Below are 17,681 nucleotides of genomic sequence, written 5' to 3'. Positions count from 1 at the left end.
TGCGCAGACGTTGCAGTAATTGGAATAAACACAAGGAATAATCTAGGTTTGCTCTCACCCCGCATTTTAAAGAGGAATGATGCAATGTGCAAATTAATCGATTTATATCAAGATAGGATTAATGTTATGCTGTGTTCTTTTCTGCTCTTCAATCTTTAAACAGATTTGTGACATATTGTTCGGTCATTCCTGTTTCCCTGTGTACTGGATTCCACTTCAGTTCTGCATTGAGTATAAATCGTTTCTCACAGTCCATTACAACCCTCTCAAGCACTTTGTTCACAAGGAGCAGGCTGCCTAGTAATTCCTGAAGTTAAAATGTCACAACTGGCACCAAAGCGCTTCTTCACACAGATGTGTTACATTCAAACCCACTCACAGCTTTCATATCTAGATTAAAAACTTTTATTCAAGCCTTTAAACATTTACATAAGCCTACACAGCCTACACCTTTCTGCTCTTGTCAGTAATGAATACATTGCTTTTCTTTTTGCAGTGTAGATATCTCTACGATCAGAGGATCAGTTCCCCTTTTCGAGCTGTGGGATCTCTCAAGCTTCCGTTCTACTATACTATACAGAATGTTTTTGTCACTGTCACCTTTGGCTTGTTCTGGTCCAAAAGCACCGTACAACTAAAGCTGAAACTGAGATCAGTCCAACAGCAGCAATTAAAAAATAAAAAAAAACATTAGTGACTTACACCTAGTTCATATTTGGAACATAACCTCAGAGTCTGAAGGCAGATATGTGGTTTCCTGAAGAGCAATGAACTATGACATTAATTCCTATTATTACCACACCAGCAAAATCTCTTACACATATAAATGGAGTTTGTCCTTGATGGTATTTTCTCTCACACTATCATCAGTTGCCAAACCATCTTGTATTTATTTGGCATTATGATGTTCAGGATGTAATTTTAATTATTTCGGGCTATGTAAACAATAATTTATGCTACATCATTAGGAAAAAAGCAATAAATTCTATTGTCCAAAAACAATATTTGTTCAGCCAAAACAAAAGACACCCCCACTGTCCAGTAATTCATAAATAGGTTTATTTAGGTGAAAAGAACAGAAAAGGACAAAACAGAAACAGTTACAAAGTGAAAGGAGCCGTTGTGCCTTTACCACTCTGCACTGACAAAACTCCAGAGGTAGCTGCTGATGGCAACTTTTGATTGGCTGGTGGTGTCGATATTGATGGGAGTGGCGAGGTCATCGCCATAGTGCACTGTGGGAAGAGGCGGGGTCAATGTTCCCACTTGTATGCATCTCTACCAAATATTATTCCACCAAGACACTTAATAAACCGTCTTTCTTTGTGCGTCCAAAAGTATTCTACACATTGCACAAAGAAAGACAGCAAAGTAAAACTTGATGAAGCTGACAGGACCCACAATAAGCTGACAGTGACGCACAATACCTCCTTTGAGAATGCCGGGCTCAGTGCCATACTCCCACTTTATCTTGGTCACCTTGTGGTACAGCTGAGCCAGGTATCTGCCAAGACAGGAGACTCTCAACAGCTACGAAGGGTGATGACAGATTGTAGTCTTAAAGCCAAATAACCATTCTGCTGCATCCATGAGAAAAAAGCCCTTCGCTTGAATGGCTGCAGGAAAAGGCATAAGGTGCTCTGGCCTCATCACGTGAACTGTACCAGTGAGAAGCGTAAGGTCACATTTGAGCCACAAGAGGCAGCATTGCTGAGCAGGTAATATGTTTCAGGCGAGCAACATAACAGTATTGCGTACAAATGGGAGCAGCGTCAACAATGATTCCACACAAAGTTATGGAAGACAAGCAAGCAGGTGGAAAAGTGTCTGACCTCCACACACACACACACACACACAGGACAATGAAACAAACATCTGGCCAGTAGTGATTGGGGTTTCATGCCTATATATGCGTAGCCTGGTCGTCAGTCTTCACTGACTGCACATTCCAAAGTAAGAGCAGAGTGTGAAGGTTGAATTAGCAGAGCAACAGCACAGCTGTACATAAAATATTGCAATCCACACAACATAATGGGAGACATTTCAGAGTTCAAAAGAGGACAAACTGTTGGCGTGCGAATCGCCGGCGCATATTGTGACCATGACAGTAAGTCTTTGTGGTGTTTTGAGAGCCATGGTATCAAGGGTAACGTCAGTATACATCCATGAAGGATGGACCACAGCCAACACGAGTAACTGTGGATGCAAGAGGAAGCTGTCTGTGAGGGATGTCCGGACATTAACCCAGATTGTGTCCAAAAAACATTAAACCACAGCTGCCCAACTGCAGAATTAAATGTGCACCTCGACTTGTGTGTTTCTACAAAACTGTTTGTTGGGAGCTCGACAGGGTCAATATTCAAGGTTGGGCAACAGGTCTTTTTTAAATTAGGGGTTATAGCAGCTGTTTTCAATGAAGGAACAAAACCAGAGGTAAGAGATGAATGTACAATGTCAGCTATTGAGGAGGAAAGAGAGGGTAAACAGGCCTTTACCAGGTGTCTAGGCATAAACTCAAGCTGACAGAGATTTAGATTTTTGAATAAGATCAGAAATTTCAGAAACAGAAGAAAGCTAAAAAGAAGGAAATAAGTAGATTACAAGAATAAGTGGCTTAAACAATGAACAGTATTTACACCAGAGATCAATTTCTGATAGATATTATTGATCTCAGCATTAAAGAAATCACAAAAAATGTTACATTGTATGGTGGAACACAAATGAGATGGTAAAGCATCCAGTAGCCTAAGAACATTAACAGTAGATAATAGGGTGCTGGTATTCCCCTTACTCAACCTGAACTGATCTGCAAAATAGACTGACTGAGCTGTATGCAGGCACCCTCATAAATAAGTAAATGATCATTACACATTTTCTCATACAGAGCAGGACCAGTCTTTGCGTTCCAGTCTACGGCTCATAGCTTTAAGTTGTCGTAACTCAGTGGGGAACCAAGGAGCAGAGTGATTAAGAGAAACAGTCCGAGTCTTTAGAGGAGCAAGATCGTCCAAAAGATCCTGCAGTCCATTATTACAGTATGAGACCAATTCATCACCTTTGGTCACCCGTGCCGATGCCAAATGTTGGTTTCAATGGAGCCAGCAGCACGAATTTTGTGCTGTGGACAACATGAAACTGTTCTCTGTTGAGTCCACCTTCACCGTCTTTCCCACATCATAGAGAGTTATGGTGTGGAGACGCCCCAAAGAGGCTCAGCACCCGGATCACTGCGTACCCAGAGTGCCGCATGGGGGTGGATCAGTGATGGTTGAGCAGCAATATCATGGCATTCCTTAGGCAGTTTCATTGTTGAACCTTTGTATATTCCCCATCATTGTGGGGACTCTCCATTTCTATGGGCATAATCCTAATCGTAACAATGACAACCTTGCCCCTTACCCAGCCCTAACATTAACCTTAAGAAGCAAACAAGATACTAGCCTTTTGGTAAGGATCATGCACTGATTACAGTGCGTAAGGATCATGCACTGATTACAGTGCGTAAGGATCATGCACTGATTACAGTGCATTGCTGCACCCACCACATGACAAACCACCTCAGGGATAAGAACCTGAGTGCAGCCATGTGGCAGGTGATACCTCAGCACCACACAAGTCCAAATGGACCAGTGTGAGTTTTTTCTGGTGGCTGGAGCGCCAATCCTGCCACCAACCCCCAAGTTCTTCCCTGTAAGTTGGTGGATCTCCTTATAGGGCTGGATGTAGATTAACATCATACCCAGGACAAAGTCATTGCAGGTTAAGGGCCTTGCTCAAGGGTCCAACGGAGTAGAATCACTCCAGGCATTCATGGGATTTGAACCAGTAACCTTCCAGTTGCTGGCACAGATCCCTAGCCTCAGAGCCACCACTTCGCTTTGTCTTTTGGCATTTTTTAGTTTTTTGATTGTATTCGGATTAAAATTGAGGTTTATATTGTGGGGACCTGAGAAGTCCCCATAAGCTGAAGAATAACAGTGTGGTTTCCCACAGTGTGGTAAATACAGCCCCCCCCCCAAACACACACACACACACACACACACAAAAGGCTCTAGAGGGTGGGAGTGGCATAATTACAGCATCTTCGTACATGGCTGAAGGTATGACCTCTGTGGTATCTTCATCCACCTCCTGCTGCAGGGTCTCGATCTCCACCTCTGAGTTCTGCAAGCTCTTCAGCTCCCCCTGCAGAAATCTGATGGTGCAGTCAAGGGAGTCGGTGCACGAATCGGGCCAAACCCAGCAATGAAGTGACGAGAATACATAGCACTGTGCAAAAGTCTTAGGCAGTCAAAGAAAATGTTTAAAGCGATTTATCTGGGTAGTATTTATTTGTTCAGGAAAAAAAAAACCCAACACCAACATTAGAACATGAACACAATAAAAGACAGGAATTTCTCCTGTTCTCCAAAAAGTTACTGATATCTTGATGGACAGCTAGATGAACACCGCTTTGGTTCCCAAACCTCTCCTCAGGGGCACCTTAGTCATTCCATGTATTTATTAATATCACCACAAGCTCAATTAACTTAATTCATTAAATAACTCACTGTATTAATAACTGACAGGTATTAATTAGCCAAATAAGGTGGGGTAGCGGGTCAAGTCAAAAAATGCATGTGTGTATTGGACGGGTGTACATGGGCGTATTGCTGCAAATACCGGGGTGACTAGTAGAGGTTATATAATTTTAACAGATATAAGTTCACCAACATGAAGATCATTTAAGCATTTTCTCTGACTGCCTAAGACTTTTGCACAGTACATTTATTAGTTCTGTTACCAATTGTATTTTTTCCTTCATTTTCAGTATTAACCTTAAATGGTCTTCTTACCAGTATGAAGCACCATGTTAGCGTTACATTAGCACTGGTACGGCCTCCAGCTGAAACCCTTAAGTGCCTCTGACCGCCATGTCAGATGGTGATCTGACCCAGTCTGGCAACCCTTCATAGAGGATACTGCAGCTCGGCCTCCATAGTGTGCTTGCGGGCCCGACAGCGCTCCAGCTCCTGCTGCAGGCTCTCCAGCTCGCGCGCCGCCTCGCTCTTCCGAACCTCCGTGTCCAGGAGATTCTGCCCGACCAGCTCCTCAGTCCGAATCATATCTAAGAGAAAGCATGGAGGAGAGCTCTGAATGCTGCCTCACGGTCAGCTGGAGAAATCCAAGCAGGGATTTGATATTAATCACCGATCATTATAACACGGCATGAGTCCTAAATAAAAGGGAAATACTGGTAAGCCCCTTTATAATACAATTTAACGAAATGATTACCATTTAAAAGCTGGGAGGTGGTTTTCCTGGTGGTGATGAGGAGGTCGAAGAGTTGCTGGCGCTTCTCGACCACGGCCCGCGCGATGCTCTCGGCATTGCTGCTCTCGACGATGCTCACCAGATCCTCCCCGGTCTCCTCCAAGTGCTGCAGTCCCTTATCCAGCGACACCATGACAGCGTCCTCTCCCAGAAAACAGGCGGCTCCCTGTTCTTATTCAGACACAATTCGAAACTCAGCAACTGTCAGCCTAAACAGCTGTAACACATAACAAATGGAACATTTTATTATAATGCAACCGACTCTACCTGGTAGTGAAATTCAAATTCGTCCCGTTTACCCGCCTTCGAAGGACCACGGGGTCCTAAAATAAGTACTTAAAAACTTCATCATTGTAACCTATATTAATAACAATAATGTGTATGATTATCCCACATACATATTTTATACATATACATGATATTTTATTCTTTTGATATTAAAAATCTCCATTGTCTCGTATAAAAAATTATTGTCCAGGCACTTGTACCGGCTACCTAAAACGTTTTTTTTGTTTTTTTTTACACGCCCCGTGCTTTACGATTACATTACCGTAGGGGGCGCTAATGCACAGCTGTTTGCTGGGATTTAGGGATCGTTATGAGATACCTGCTGCTGTTAACATTCAAACGGGAATGAAGACTACATGACATGTTGAAGGTGTGGGACGAACCATGAATTTAATTAACAAACACCTTCTCTTATAGCAGTTTTATTTTAATTATTACCCGCAGTAATACGTGGGGAAAAAAATAGAAGAGCAACACTAAGATTCACCCATTTTCCTTAATCCAAATGAAGTGGAGAAAAAAAATACTAACCATCTATTGTGTTTTCATAAATTCAGGTTGGCATTTTGTGAGCTTATTTACCTCGGCTGCTGTGCATGTGTGCATGCAGGTGTTTCCTCAAACCACTGAACTATCTGTGTACAATCGAGATATACAAAACGAGAAAGCAGAGTTGGCCCTTCCCTGGATCAGGGGCCCAGCGGTGGGATTAGAACCTGTAACCTTCTGATCACAGTCACAACATCTTAACCGCCAGAGTGTATACAAGAGCCGGACTGGGGCGCCTTACGGCAGCTATCCCAGCACGGTGCTTTCTGTTGTGCCATTAAGTGACAGCTGTGAGTTAATCAGCAATGCAAAGGAGTATAATGTAACCTGCTTTGTAGATCTGCTTTGAATCGTTAAATGCAACAGGTCAAATTTAAATGACAAAAATCAGAAAAGATTTTTTTTTTACTTAATGTTGTACATTCCCAGTAATAAAATACTAATACAGAATCATTATATAGGGACATCAAATATATTTCCTTGAATTACCATAGAATTTAATAAAGACAACATACCAATTACAAAAATGTAACAAATATTAACAAAATGCTTATTGTTCGACGTGTCCTTTAAAGTCACCCATTTAGAGTCAGCAAGGCTACACGACAAGAATAAACCTCATTCTATCATTGACAGAACACAGTAATTAAAAATCCCTTCTGACTAAATGCGGAGCACTTCTGCTTTAATATAGCTGAATTGTGTACTGAGGTTATGACGTCAGGGGAGAAGTTCTTATGTTCTTCATATAATGGAAGACAGCTTTCATTAGGAGACAGACCGATGGCTTGATCAGCATAGCCAAGTCAGTTTGACACCCAGTAGGTCCACATCCAGGGAACAGAGGGTGGGGGAAAAAACAGCAATCCAGCCACCTAGACTTTCATTCCTTATGTTTTTCCATCTTCTTGCCCTCAGCTTTTCGCTTTTGTCGGCTGAGCTGCTTGTATCTCAGCCTTTTAGGGTTTAGCCCATAGGCCTTAAGTCTCTGCCCACTGAACTCCTTGCCACCCATCTTCACCCTGAAGGACCCCAACAAGAGGCGTCCACCCGGGTGCCTGTGCTTCTTCTTGAGCCACTGTGGCTTCTCAGCAGAGTGCCCTGGTTTAACCTCACTAGCACCCTCAGTACTCTCCTCCATTTTCGTCTTCTTCTTAGGTACCAGGAACTCGTCCCCTTCGCTGTCTTCACCTCCTGTGTCTATCAGTGTTTTGAGAACATCTCCTTCAGCTTGGTCTGCCACTGGCTCCTGAACAGGCGTGGTGTCCTCCTTGCTGATATCTTCCTCCTCCCTTGCGCCGTCCGCCTTCCTCACCCGATCTCTCCTCTTCTTCCCCACCTTGGCTTTTCCCTTCAGTTGTTCCTCAGCTTCATTCTCACTGTTAAAAAGTTTGCAGATATCAGGTCAACGCAACATTAAAAACAACAGAGTCAGTATGACAATAAATACTCTGCTTTATACATACTCCTTGAAAAGGGAGCTCAAGATATCCTTCTTCTTCTTGTCATTCTGGGCCTTGATCTTGTAGTTTTTCACATCGCAGAGCTCCTCCCTTTCGGACCTGAAGCAGGGACAGGGAAACAGTGTCAGCACCTTTCTGCTGCACCCGGAGCCCTCAGGCTGAAGCTGAACCGCAGAGCTGCCGCCACCTGAACATGCACGTCTTCTTCAGCGAACACCAGCGATTCAGCTCCTTGTCGTCGGAACCCAGGACCTGCAGAGCAGAGGGAGGGCAGGGCATTATAATTAAAGGGCATGAGACAGTTAAATGAAGGGTTTTGATTTGTAACCTGAAGACCTACAGTCATCCTGAAGACCTACTGTCATCCTGAAGACCTACAGTCATCCTGAAGACCTACTGTCATCCTGAAGACCTACTGTCATCCTGAAGACCTACTGTCATCCTGAAGATCTACTATCATCCTGAAGATCTACTGTCATCCTGAAGATCTACTGTCATCCTGAAGATCTACAGTCATCCTGAAGATCTACTGTCATCCTGAAGACCTACAGTCATCCTGAAGACCTACAGTCATCCTGAAGACCTACAATCTTCCCCTAGATCTATCTTGGTGCAGTTGCAAGTCGTTACATTTATCAGTAGTAAAATGAAGCTTGCAGTTTGTAAATACCAAGTCAACACACAATGAGAATGTAACCAGCTGCAGATGAGCTAATTTATGTGCAGAGTGTCAGCTCAGAGAGAAGATTACAGTCTTCAGGTCCTGGTCAGAGCCTATAAGTGGGCAATACCAGGTCAGACTATACTTCCGTTCATCAGTGCTACAGCACTGCACAGTGATCTGCCTTCACTCCCTGCAAGGTCCAAAAGAATCGGTCTCACCTCCTCTGTGGTCAGGCCAAAGTCGTTTGGGACGACCTGCCGGTACCGAAACCTGCAGGGCAGGTCATCAATGATGTCTTCATAGTCCAGTTGGTAATACTCGTCTAAGTACTGCTGAAAAGTCTTCTCCTCTGAAACCCAAAGCACAAGTGTGATGATGTGCAAACACGGACGACAGTATAATGCTAGAGGTCATCACGCATTTAAGCAAGTCTATGAAATATTAGATCCAACCCCTAACCACTACTAGATAAACTGGCCACTGTACGCAAGCTTATGGGAGTTTTACTGAGGGCAGAACAAAAAATGTTTGGTTCAGCCAATCAAATGTCTTAGTCCTGCCTCCTCTAGTTGCTTGGACCCACCTCCTCTATAATCTGATTGGTTATCTCTCTGAACCAATCATGTTTCTTTCTGCCCTCAGAACATTTTTGTGTTTGTTTGGAAACGTCTGCTACATACGACTCCCACGAGCCGTATGTAACCGACTAGCAATGGATATGACCTTCATGACGGAGTATCTATTTCTGATGGAGAGATGGGGTGCTGGTGTTATTGAAGCAGGCAGTGATCCGTAGCCCAAGTAATCCCACTCGCAGTGGCTTTCAAAGTCATACCTCCCATTCCAGCATCTCTGATTGTCTAAAATAATTCTGATCACCAGATGTTTACAGATGGCATTTTGCGATGTGCTGTTCTCATGGTCAGTTCTGGTTGCTATGGAAACTACACCTAATTCTTTGAATCTGAAGGAAGGTTGTTGAGCTTCCCCCTCATGGTGCATATGCTAGATCATATCGGAGCGCCAAAGGCCGGCAGACTCACGGGGGTCAAAGATGGGCTTGCTCTGCGCGAGGACGCTGCCAAAGTGAGATTTCTTCTTCTTCTTCCCCATCAAGGGGACGTCTGCCTTGGTCATCTGACTACTCTTCCTCTCTACCTTCTCCTTTTTCCGTTTCTTCTTCTTGGAGGCCGACTGCTGGCTGGGGTCATAGTCCGCGTCCATCTGTGTAAGGTCACGGTAAGTTGCCTACATGCAATCTCACAGGCAATAATTCTTGATCGAAATATTACCAAAATCCTACTTCTACTGGGAGGGAAGCAGCGATGTACGGATATAAAAAATGCGAGTTGGGCAAACGGAGAATCTTACGATAAAGTCTGTGTCTTCACAGTGAGGTTGGTAACCCTCATCTACCTCTTCATCCTCTTCCTCATCCCTTTCACCTGTCCAGGTGTCCCAGTTCCAATGCTCTGAGGTGGTTACAGGAGAATGATAAGAGCATCAACCTCCCCCACACACACACGAAAACATATATGCATACATGCACATGCATTTATACACACACACACACACACACACACACACACCTCTTTGTGCTTTTCAGTTTTCTGCATTACTTACCATCCATATCCTCTTCCTCAAACTCAGGTTTTTCCTCATCTTCTACATCATAATACTCCTCACCAAAGAATTTCTGTACAAAAGGAGAGAGAAAAGAGAACAGCAGCTGAAGAGGTTTGCTCTCTTTCCGTTCCAGCATTCGCCAATTATACTCATCATGAGGGTTTACACCTATCATGTAATAATAACAGCGTGGTAGTCATGCTCTTTAGGGTAAAGTGCATTCTGCCAGGAGGCTGAGATCTCGCCTCGCCCACCACCCCCCTCTCCCACCTGCATGAGCTGATCGTGCTGCTCGGGGTCGAAATCGCCCTCCAGGTCGGTCTGACTGAAGGCCAGCTGCGCATTTCCCGTCAGCTCCTGCAGCTTACGCAGCTTCTCCACGATCTCGTTCCGCTTCAGATTCTTCAGCTGCTTCAGCTGCTCCCGCTTCTGCTCTTTCTCCTGCGGGCCGTGGGGAGACCGAGGTCAGAAAACCAGCACTGGGCAAGAATACGGAGAGCAGCACACTGACAGCACACTCACAGCACACTGACAGGCGGACGCTCGGGCAAGTGTCCAGAAAATCCAAGTTGCTTAAAGTCAATGAGTAAGCAGAGGATGAATATCTCACCTTCTTCTTCCTCTCCTTCACCTCCTCCCTCTTGTGTTTTCTCCTCTCATCCTTGCTGCGGACAGAAGTGGCGATAACACGGGGGTACGTCTTGACCTGGGTAGGGGACACAGAGGCAAGTCATTAAGTTTCCTGCACGTCCCACCCGGAACCACTAGGGGGCAGTAGGGGGCTCACTTCTTGGGCATCCGGCTCTTCGAAGCGGAAGTTGTAGCACCTCTCAAAGTCCTCCTGCCGCTCCAGGAAAGAGTGGCCCTCCTCCTCCGAGTCCTCGACCTCGTCCTGCACCACATCGTCATACGTGGGGATCCTGCAGGGATAGGCCAGTTGCATTGTTTTAAAACACCTTATGCTTAAATGCACGCTGAAACGATGATTTATTTTGAATCTAAATACCAATGACGCTCCAGCTAAATATTCCCTTGAGCACCATCCTACTGTGACCGAAATTTTAGCCTGATTGTACGCAGGAAGAAGTTTAGCTCACTGCTCTTCGTCTTCCTCCAGGTAGCCCTTATGGAGGACGTAGTCTCGCAGGAACTTCTCCTTCTCATCCAGCTGGGGGTCATTCCAGTACTCCTTCAGGTATGTCTGTCTCAACACCAAAGCCCCACGATGTAGTCAGTCATCAGCTTCTTTAAAACCCCAACCACTCCCCTCAAAGGCTCCCTTCCCCAAAACACAGCACACTCACCATGTCCTGCACCTCCTCAGCCGCCTCCAGCTCTGCCTGTCCCTTCAGCCACTCCACATAATCTGCCTCCTCTTTATCCTACAAGTCATTTCCACACAAACCCAAACTCAATAACAGTTTCAACAAGCAAATAAGCAAAAACACACACACTACTAGTCAAAAGTTTTTTCCACAAGCTGAGATTTTCTACATTTGCCTGTTACTCACTTAACATTTACTAAAAATACACTCAATATTCTTACTGCTAACAAATAAATTTACAATATGTTCATCTTTTGAGTACCTTCATTACCAAGATAATGTCATATCTTTCATTCATCAAAGTAACCTCCTTTACCAGCATTTGAGACCTTCTTTCTACAAGGGACATTACATACTGCTCTGTTTCATGGGATGAAACAGCCTACAATTTGACTCTGTCATCACCACACAACCGGTTAGCAGGATGTCACACATGCACTGTTACATACTCTTTCCGTGTTGACTGATATCTTCATTTATAGTTGTTCACTCAACCTTCCAAGAATAAACCATCTGCAGTTTATGAAATGAGGCCTGTGGTGTGCAAAGCCTTGACTGGTACTGTAAACAGAACTCTGTCCATTTTCAAACATCCTAAGGACCCTCAGTGGACAGACCCCACTGTCCCTCACCTTCTCTTCTTGTGTTTTTTTCCTCCGCATCAACAGCTGAGAGCATCCCTCCCCCTCACTGCTGTCCTCATCACTGTCATGAATAAACTTCCGGAAGCTTTGGTGTGAGGGGGCAAAAAAAAGTATGAAAACAGAGCGAGGAAGACAACAATCATGGGCATCGCTAAATGCCACAAACATCCCCTGGATCTCGTGCATTGGTCTCCGTGGTCGTCTCTACACAAACACAATACCTTTACAATGCTCTAAGAACTGGTGTCTAAATCTCACCTTTCCTTCAACTGCCTCTGCTCCTGGATGTAACTGGGTGAAGCGGCTCTCTGTTACAGAAGCACAAACAGCCGATAATCCTCTTTATGAAAGAAAGTGTACAACATCATCAGTCGCAGTTAATTTTATTAGTGGAGAGAGAGTACTGTAATACCTCCATCCTCTTTGAGACCTCTTCTTCATCACTCTCATCGTCGTCATCCTCATATTTACTGAAAATACGTGAGTGGGATAAACGTCAAGGTCTGACTATGAAAAACACGTGCCGTTCCAATTGAATGATGTGACCCAGATGCAGGGAAGAACCATTCGCTCACCCGCCCCTCTCCAAGATGACTTTGCGCTCGTAATCCTTAAGGAACATCGGCTTCTCACTCCTCTTCGATGTTGATGGCTGGGGGACGGCAGAGGAATCTGAATCGTGAAGAGAGAATGACGCACGTTTATCTGAACTTAATCAGAATGCTTCCAGTTGTACTTGAGGGCAGTTGTATGGCCCACAGATCCTTATATTACATGCGAAATTGATGGGTCCAAATGACAGGAAGCTTTAAATATCAAAATATCAGTTGGGTAACCAATCATTATAACAGTGATGATGATTCTGACTACCTTCTGATGTATAAAATGTAGCATCCTGTTGATAAATCTTGGGGTCCTTCTTTTTCAGCAAAGAAAGGGTTCTGTAAAAATCCCTTTCAATGTTGGTGTCAAGTTCCTGCAATAAGAGGTATGTATGAACCTACACACCATCAACTGATTAGAAAGACTGGTTAAAATTAAGACACCAACAATTTCATATCACAGCCGCAGAAAATGACAAGTAATATGTATAAACAATCAGAATGACAAGTTACCACTTCGCTGTCGTCATCAGATTCGGACTCGGAAGAATCGGATTGATCGTCATCCTCCTGCTCTCCATAGCGATCTTTCACTTTAATATATTTCAATAAAATATTGCAACATTATCATTACGTGATGGGGACATTATGGAGAAATGGTTAAAAACAAAACACTGAAAGGTTCACCAAGGGAAAAAAATATAGGTAAACATCTGGCACCAGAACTACAAATATGGTGAAAATTGTAGCCTTCTATCTCTCAATAAAAAGCCCAAGAAATTCATGGCTTGGCTGTCTGATATTTGTGCTGGATCTTGACAGATTAGTTTATTAAATTCTAAAGAATGTAGATAATCGGAGCTAAAAAATAAGTCATGAAATCGTACACAGAATGTGTTGTGTTGCAGTATTATATTGATACAAGCTGCTCATGATTATGTCTTATTTTTATGAGAAACAAAATGCCATAAATCTATGTACAGTATCTATCGTAAAATACAAAAAACATACGGCCGCGACGTTAGCGAGGACGCTTAAGCTGCACACACTTACATCGCTGCAATTCCTCTCTCTGCCGGTACCGTTCGTACTTTTGCGCGAACTTCTCATTTATCTTTAACTCTGCTTCTCCCGGCATACTTTGACTGCAGCTGCTACTTTTAATATTTGATAGCGAGACGAATTTACAGAACTAAAACAGTAAACTCAACCCACATGGAAACAACTACACCACGTGTCCACGTCGTCTGGGGTTAAAGGTCAGAGGTTAGAGAGTTACGGGAGCCGGGAGTTACTTGTGAGTAAACTGAGAAAGGGCTCGCAGTTCTGAATATGAGAAGCTTCCAGAAATCATGAAAACTGATAATTTAGTTCATAAAAGACATGAAAGATGTAAGACACCATTTTGTAGTATCACTGTAGGTCTTTGTTTGGCTTCCACCTTGTGGACGAAGTGAGAATTGCAGGAGAGAAGCAAATAATGACAAAGTCAAAATCATTAATTTTGCATCAACAATCGAAATTAGTGTTTTATATTAATTTGTCAGTATTTAGGTGCTGTCGCATATAACATTTTACCTTTAAAGCAATTTTTTTTAAAGCAGTAGTCGGATTGTCTTCCCTAGGCGATTTTTACAGCACTATTATTTTGTATATTAGCACACTAATGATTAAAAAGTCAAACCATGCTTATCATTTGTGATCCATTTGCACTTAATACCGTTTTGTTTGTGTATATATTTTATATAGCTGTTAAATAACGCACATTAGGGACCGGTTTCAGATCATTTATTCTCATGGTATCTTTAAATAACCGATGGAATATTTGCAGGGTTATTTAAATTCAAACCACATAGCTACACACAAGGCCAAAGACTGGAAGTTTTAAAAGTTGTTAGGTAAATAATTCATTTTTCACAAAGCTTAAAATAAACACTTTACAAGGATCCAACTATAAAATTTATCATACAAAACTTATAAATACGTAGTTTAACAAATATACATCGATTAATAAATAATTCAAATAAATAATTAGGCATTACAATAAAGTAAAAAATCACATTTTCTATTAATCACACATCTTAAAGGCAAATATTTCATTTCAGAAACATGGCAATGAAAATAGATACATTAAAACGAGTTAAAACCAATACATTTGTAACGGATATTAATCGAAACAATATCTAATCAGTAGCTTTCCACTTTATTGACATTTTAAAATGACATTGTGACGTTTATTTTGCCTTTAAACACATTTTAAAGTGTGTGTGGCACAAATGGCTGACCAATATGTCAGGAGGACTAGGTTAACCTGGAGTCCAAATGACGCTCCAGTATCTCCGCAACATCCGAAGATCGAGCCCGGGCCAGATCCAGCGCCGTGTGGCCGTTGTGATCGCGGTGGCCCAGGTCCGAGAGCGGGGCTAAGAAATCCACGGCGGCCGTGTGACCCTCCCGGATGGCGACGTGGATGGGCAGGGCACCGCTGTGGTCGGGCACGTTGACTGAGGCCCCGAATTGCACCAGAACACTCAAAGTGTCAGTGAAGCCGGTCCGAGCGGCGTCGTGCGCTGGGGTGATGCCCTGCTGGTCCCGCACATTGGCGTTGGCGCCATGCTCAAGCAGAAGCAGAGCCACACTCCTACTGCCCATCATCATCACCTGCTCATCAAAGGAAGGCAGAACATGAACTTCAATTTTCGCAATTTCAGTACGAACTTAGTGGGGCATTGCTTTATTTAAACTAAAAATTCGGTAACCTATATGCAAAGGGATAATTAAATAAACACATGCGGAAAATACGTCATACAATTTGTTTACACTATGCCATTTGTTTACTTGTCTGCACTTCGATCGTCTTGTTCTGTACTATATATTGGTTAATCTGCAGTTTACGACCTTTACTGCTGTACGCACTATTATTTGCCCCTGGGATCAATAAAGTAAATTTTTTCTTATCAGTTTATTCAGAGCCAGGTTTACCTGCAGAGCGGTCCTGCCGAATCCATTAACTGCATCAGGATGAACTCCATCCTCTTCCAACATTCTTTTTACGGCTGTTATATCTCCCTTCGCCGCAGCAGACGTCAAATTATTGCCAGAATCCCCGTCGGTAAGGATCATGTCTAATGACTTTGTTGTCCCAAGAAAAATAAAAAATAAAGGTGCAAAAAGCTAACTCACGTTGTGGGGCAAAAACCCCGGTAAGGAAAATTTAAGTTTTAAGATTATCCAGTTATCGCTTTGGAGCATCTTGACAATTTAGTTGGTTGACGGTTTTATGGAATATCACGCGTCTTAGATGAAGTCTTCGCAATTTTACGGAACTCAGCCACAAAGTAACTTATATTAGCAGAAAGCGCTGGCGATAAGCCGCTTACAAAAACCGTAAACACGACCGCCGGGACAGTTTCTTCAACTCCTGCGCTTCAACCACTACTGTCGAATTTCTGTTAAGTCCTAGCTATTCTGTATAGGTATTCTTTAAAGCCAAGCAGAACATACAAGTAATTTTCTCGCTTAGAGGACTGACTTTAAAAAAAAAAAAAAGTTTAATTTGCGCGCTGAGAAACCAGTTAGGGGTTAAAACCAATCATTATCTTAAAAAGAGACAAGAGGAAGTTCTCCACCAATCGGATCGAGTATTTCCCCATGGGGGCGGAGACAGTGTGGCGTGTGGCGGTGATGAATATACGAGTCCACCAATGAGATTTAGGTAAGCGAAGGCGGGCTATTTGACGAACCCTCTGTTTAAAGAACAGTTCATTCATTTCCCTTCATGGTTTGACAAATGTCAAAATAACACGGGAAGGCGGAACACCGTGTCCTTGCACATTTGCTTATCTGTCTGGCATATTACATGCTGTGCAGTTATATGATAAGCGTATGATTCGTAAATAACACATAGTAAAGGTTTTATTTTTAGTCTACTGGCAGTCGTCTGTCACACGTTAACTACTTCGAGTAATTGAAATGTGACTGAATAATTTCACTGGCTATAGCGTGTTCTGTATAATAGGCAAAATGCAAGATTTAGTGCGGTATGTAGTGTTTCAGATAACTTACAGTAATGGCATCATTTGCAGAAAAAATTCCGGACACTCCTTAGAATTATCTCAATTTACGCATCAGTACCTGCTTAAATGTGAACTGGATCGTCATCTAAGCTGCAGACTTATTTTGGCCCATTCCTTCAAAGAAAACTATTTCAGTCCATGCGTATTGGAAATAACAAGGTTTCTAAATTTCTCCCATTTGTAAACTATCTGCTTAACGTGAATTTTCTGGAAATTCTGAAATTTCTTTTGATTAAATCATACTTACCCATAAACGGAATTACTTCAGAAGGAGAGGTATACCAAAATAGTGTTGCTCTGTGTTTATTATCACATAGATGAAGGTCAGATCACATTTTAGGAACCAATCATGCAGAAATTTAATAATGCGTGGTACCCCGCTTGACTACAATCTTGCGTTGATTATCTGTTAAACTATAGATCAGATCACGGTCCTCAAGGGTCGAGCACTGCTCATTTTCCAACCTTCCTTTACCTGTGAGTCAGGTATGAAGTCTCTGTGGCCAATCAGAATCAATCATTATTAAACTAACTACCTGGGAGAACTGAAAACAAAGCCTGGATTTAGAAAGCCCAGCTGTAGATGACTGATGTCATTGGTTTTTTCCAAAACCAACCACTAGGGGACAGTGTACCTTCATTTGACATTTTTTTGTACAAAAGACTTAATGTGATTTTATTTTTTTAATTTTGAAATTACTTGCCATACTCTAATTGTGATAAAGGAGTGAATGTTCAGTTATGGAGAGTCTTGAAATGCTCTGAAGCATCAGCAGAGACGTCTCCTGTAGCTAATTGGTCACTGCCCCCGCCTCCCCCCACCACCCACGCTTGTCATTGGTCCGTTGATCCAGGTGGAACCTGTTTCTCATTGGAGTCTTTCTACATCATATATTTACGGGCATATCTAACAAGAAATTTTAATTAATTTAAGTTTAATCCATTTGCAAAATTGAGAAATGTTGCTTTCCTGTATTGGGAGGATGGATTTAGCTATATTAAGATGAAAGTACTGTAATTTCTTTTTGACTGAGTAAGAGTTCATCAGCTTTCCTGTCCTCTCTGTCATTCCATAAAGTGTCACTTACCAAGACCACACCCTGTCATTTATATATACATAGTGGTGTGATA

At 42.8% G+C, this 17,681-nt stretch overlaps 3 protein-coding genes and 1 non-coding gene across 5 annotated transcripts; all 4 read right to left on the bottom strand.

The window, feature by feature from the left end:
- Positions 1–1,042: 1,042 nt before the first annotated feature.
- On the bottom strand, positions 1,043–5,684 carry spc24 (SPC24 component of NDC80 kinetochore complex). Of its 2 annotated transcripts, XM_023836144.2 has the most exons (6): positions 5,581–5,684; positions 5,275–5,484; positions 4,963–5,107; positions 4,091–4,195; positions 1,428–1,504; positions 1,043–1,235 (listed from the first exon to the last, which is right to left on the bottom strand). In XM_023836144.2, exons 2-6 carry the CDS (start codon positions 5,444–5,446, stop codon positions 1,129–1,131), a joined length of 606 nt encoding a protein of 201 aa, XP_023691912.1. In that variant the 5' UTR covers positions 5,447–5,484; positions 5,581–5,684; the 3' UTR covers positions 1,043–1,128. The 2 variants fall into 2 exon arrangements, with proteins under 2 accessions (XP_023691912.1, XP_072561209.1); XM_072705108.1 differs by lacking the exon at positions 5,581–5,684 and having other exon boundaries at positions 5,275–5,574.
- A 323-nt stretch (positions 5,685–6,007) lies between these two features.
- Positions 6,008–13,741, bottom strand: kri1 (KRI1 homolog). The gene is made up of 19 exons (XM_023836134.2): positions 13,528–13,741; positions 12,988–13,067; positions 12,743–12,848; positions 12,448–12,544; positions 12,285–12,342; positions 12,131–12,180; positions 11,861–11,957; positions 11,208–11,285; positions 11,001–11,104; positions 10,691–10,823; positions 10,514–10,609; positions 10,174–10,344; positions 9,901–9,973; positions 9,649–9,749; positions 9,321–9,501; positions 8,496–8,626; positions 7,801–7,865; positions 7,617–7,712; positions 6,008–7,529 (listed from the first exon to the last, which is right to left on the bottom strand). Exons 1-19 carry the CDS (start codon positions 13,610–13,612, stop codon positions 7,034–7,036), a joined length of 2,298 nt encoding a protein of 765 aa, XP_023691902.2. The 5' UTR covers positions 13,613–13,741; the 3' UTR covers positions 6,008–7,033.
- On the bottom strand, positions 8,345–8,436 carry LOC111856358 (Z30 small nucleolar RNA). The gene has a single exon (XR_002841103.1). It is a non-coding gene; the product is annotated as a Z30 small nucleolar RNA (small nucleolar RNA).
- A 506-nt stretch (positions 13,742–14,247) lies between the features above and the next one.
- LOC111856339 (cyclin-dependent kinase 4 inhibitor D-like) lies at positions 14,248–16,165 on the bottom strand. Its single transcript, XM_023836215.2, has 2 exons — positions 15,457–16,165; positions 14,248–15,135 (listed from the first exon to the last, which is right to left on the bottom strand). Exons 1-2 carry the CDS (start codon positions 15,595–15,597, stop codon positions 14,776–14,778), a joined length of 501 nt encoding a protein of 166 aa, XP_023691983.1. The 5' UTR covers positions 15,598–16,165; the 3' UTR covers positions 14,248–14,775.
- Positions 16,166–17,681: the final 1,516 nt, after the last annotated feature.

This window comes from Paramormyrops kingsleyae, chromosome 22, assembly GCF_048594095.1.
Source record: "Paramormyrops kingsleyae isolate MSU_618 chromosome 22, PKINGS_0.4, whole genome shotgun sequence".
NCBI classification, from domain to species: domain Eukaryota; kingdom Metazoa; phylum Chordata; class Actinopteri; order Osteoglossiformes; family Mormyridae; genus Paramormyrops; species Paramormyrops kingsleyae.
Note: the sequence above shows the minus strand (reverse complement) of the source record. Positions and strands in the feature narration are given on the sequence as shown.

What these genes read in the sequence shown, in the direction of transcription:
- spc24 (XM_023836144.2), bottom strand. Translation starts at nt 5,446, where the DNA reads ATGGTGTCGCTGGATAAGGGACTGCAGCACTTGGAGGAGACCGGGGAG. An exon ending in CACCTCCCAGCTTTTAAATG is followed by an intron (nt 5,108 to 5,274) that starts GTAATCATTTCG and finishes GCTTTCTCTTAG; the next exon opens with ATATGATTCGGACTGAGGAG. An exon ending in ACTATGGAGGCCGAGCTGCA is followed by an intron (nt 4,196 to 4,962) that starts GTATCCTCTATG and finishes CTGCACCATCAG; the next exon opens with ATTTCTGCAGGGGGAGCTGA.
- kri1 (XM_023836134.2), bottom strand. Translation starts at nt 13,612, where the DNA reads ATGCCGGGAGAAGCAGAGTTAAAGATAAATGAGAAGTTCGCGCAAAAG. An exon ending in TTGGCCTGACCACAGAGGAG is followed by an intron (nt 7,866 to 8,495) that starts GTGAGACCGATT and finishes TCTGCTCTGCAG; the next exon opens with GTCCTGGGTTCCGACGACAA. An exon ending in AAGAAGACGTGCATGTTCAG is followed by an intron (nt 7,713 to 7,800) that starts GTGGCGGCAGCT and finishes TCCCTGCTTCAG; the next exon opens with GTCCGAAAGGGAGGAGCTCT.
- LOC111856339 (XM_023836215.2), bottom strand. Translation starts at nt 15,597, where the DNA reads ATGATCCTTACCGACGGGGATTCTGGCAATAATTTGACGTCTGCTGCG. An exon ending in TCGGCAGGACCGCTCTGCAG is followed by an intron (nt 15,136 to 15,456) that starts GTAAACCTGGCT and finishes TTTGATGAGCAG; the next exon opens with GTGATGATGATGGGCAGTAG.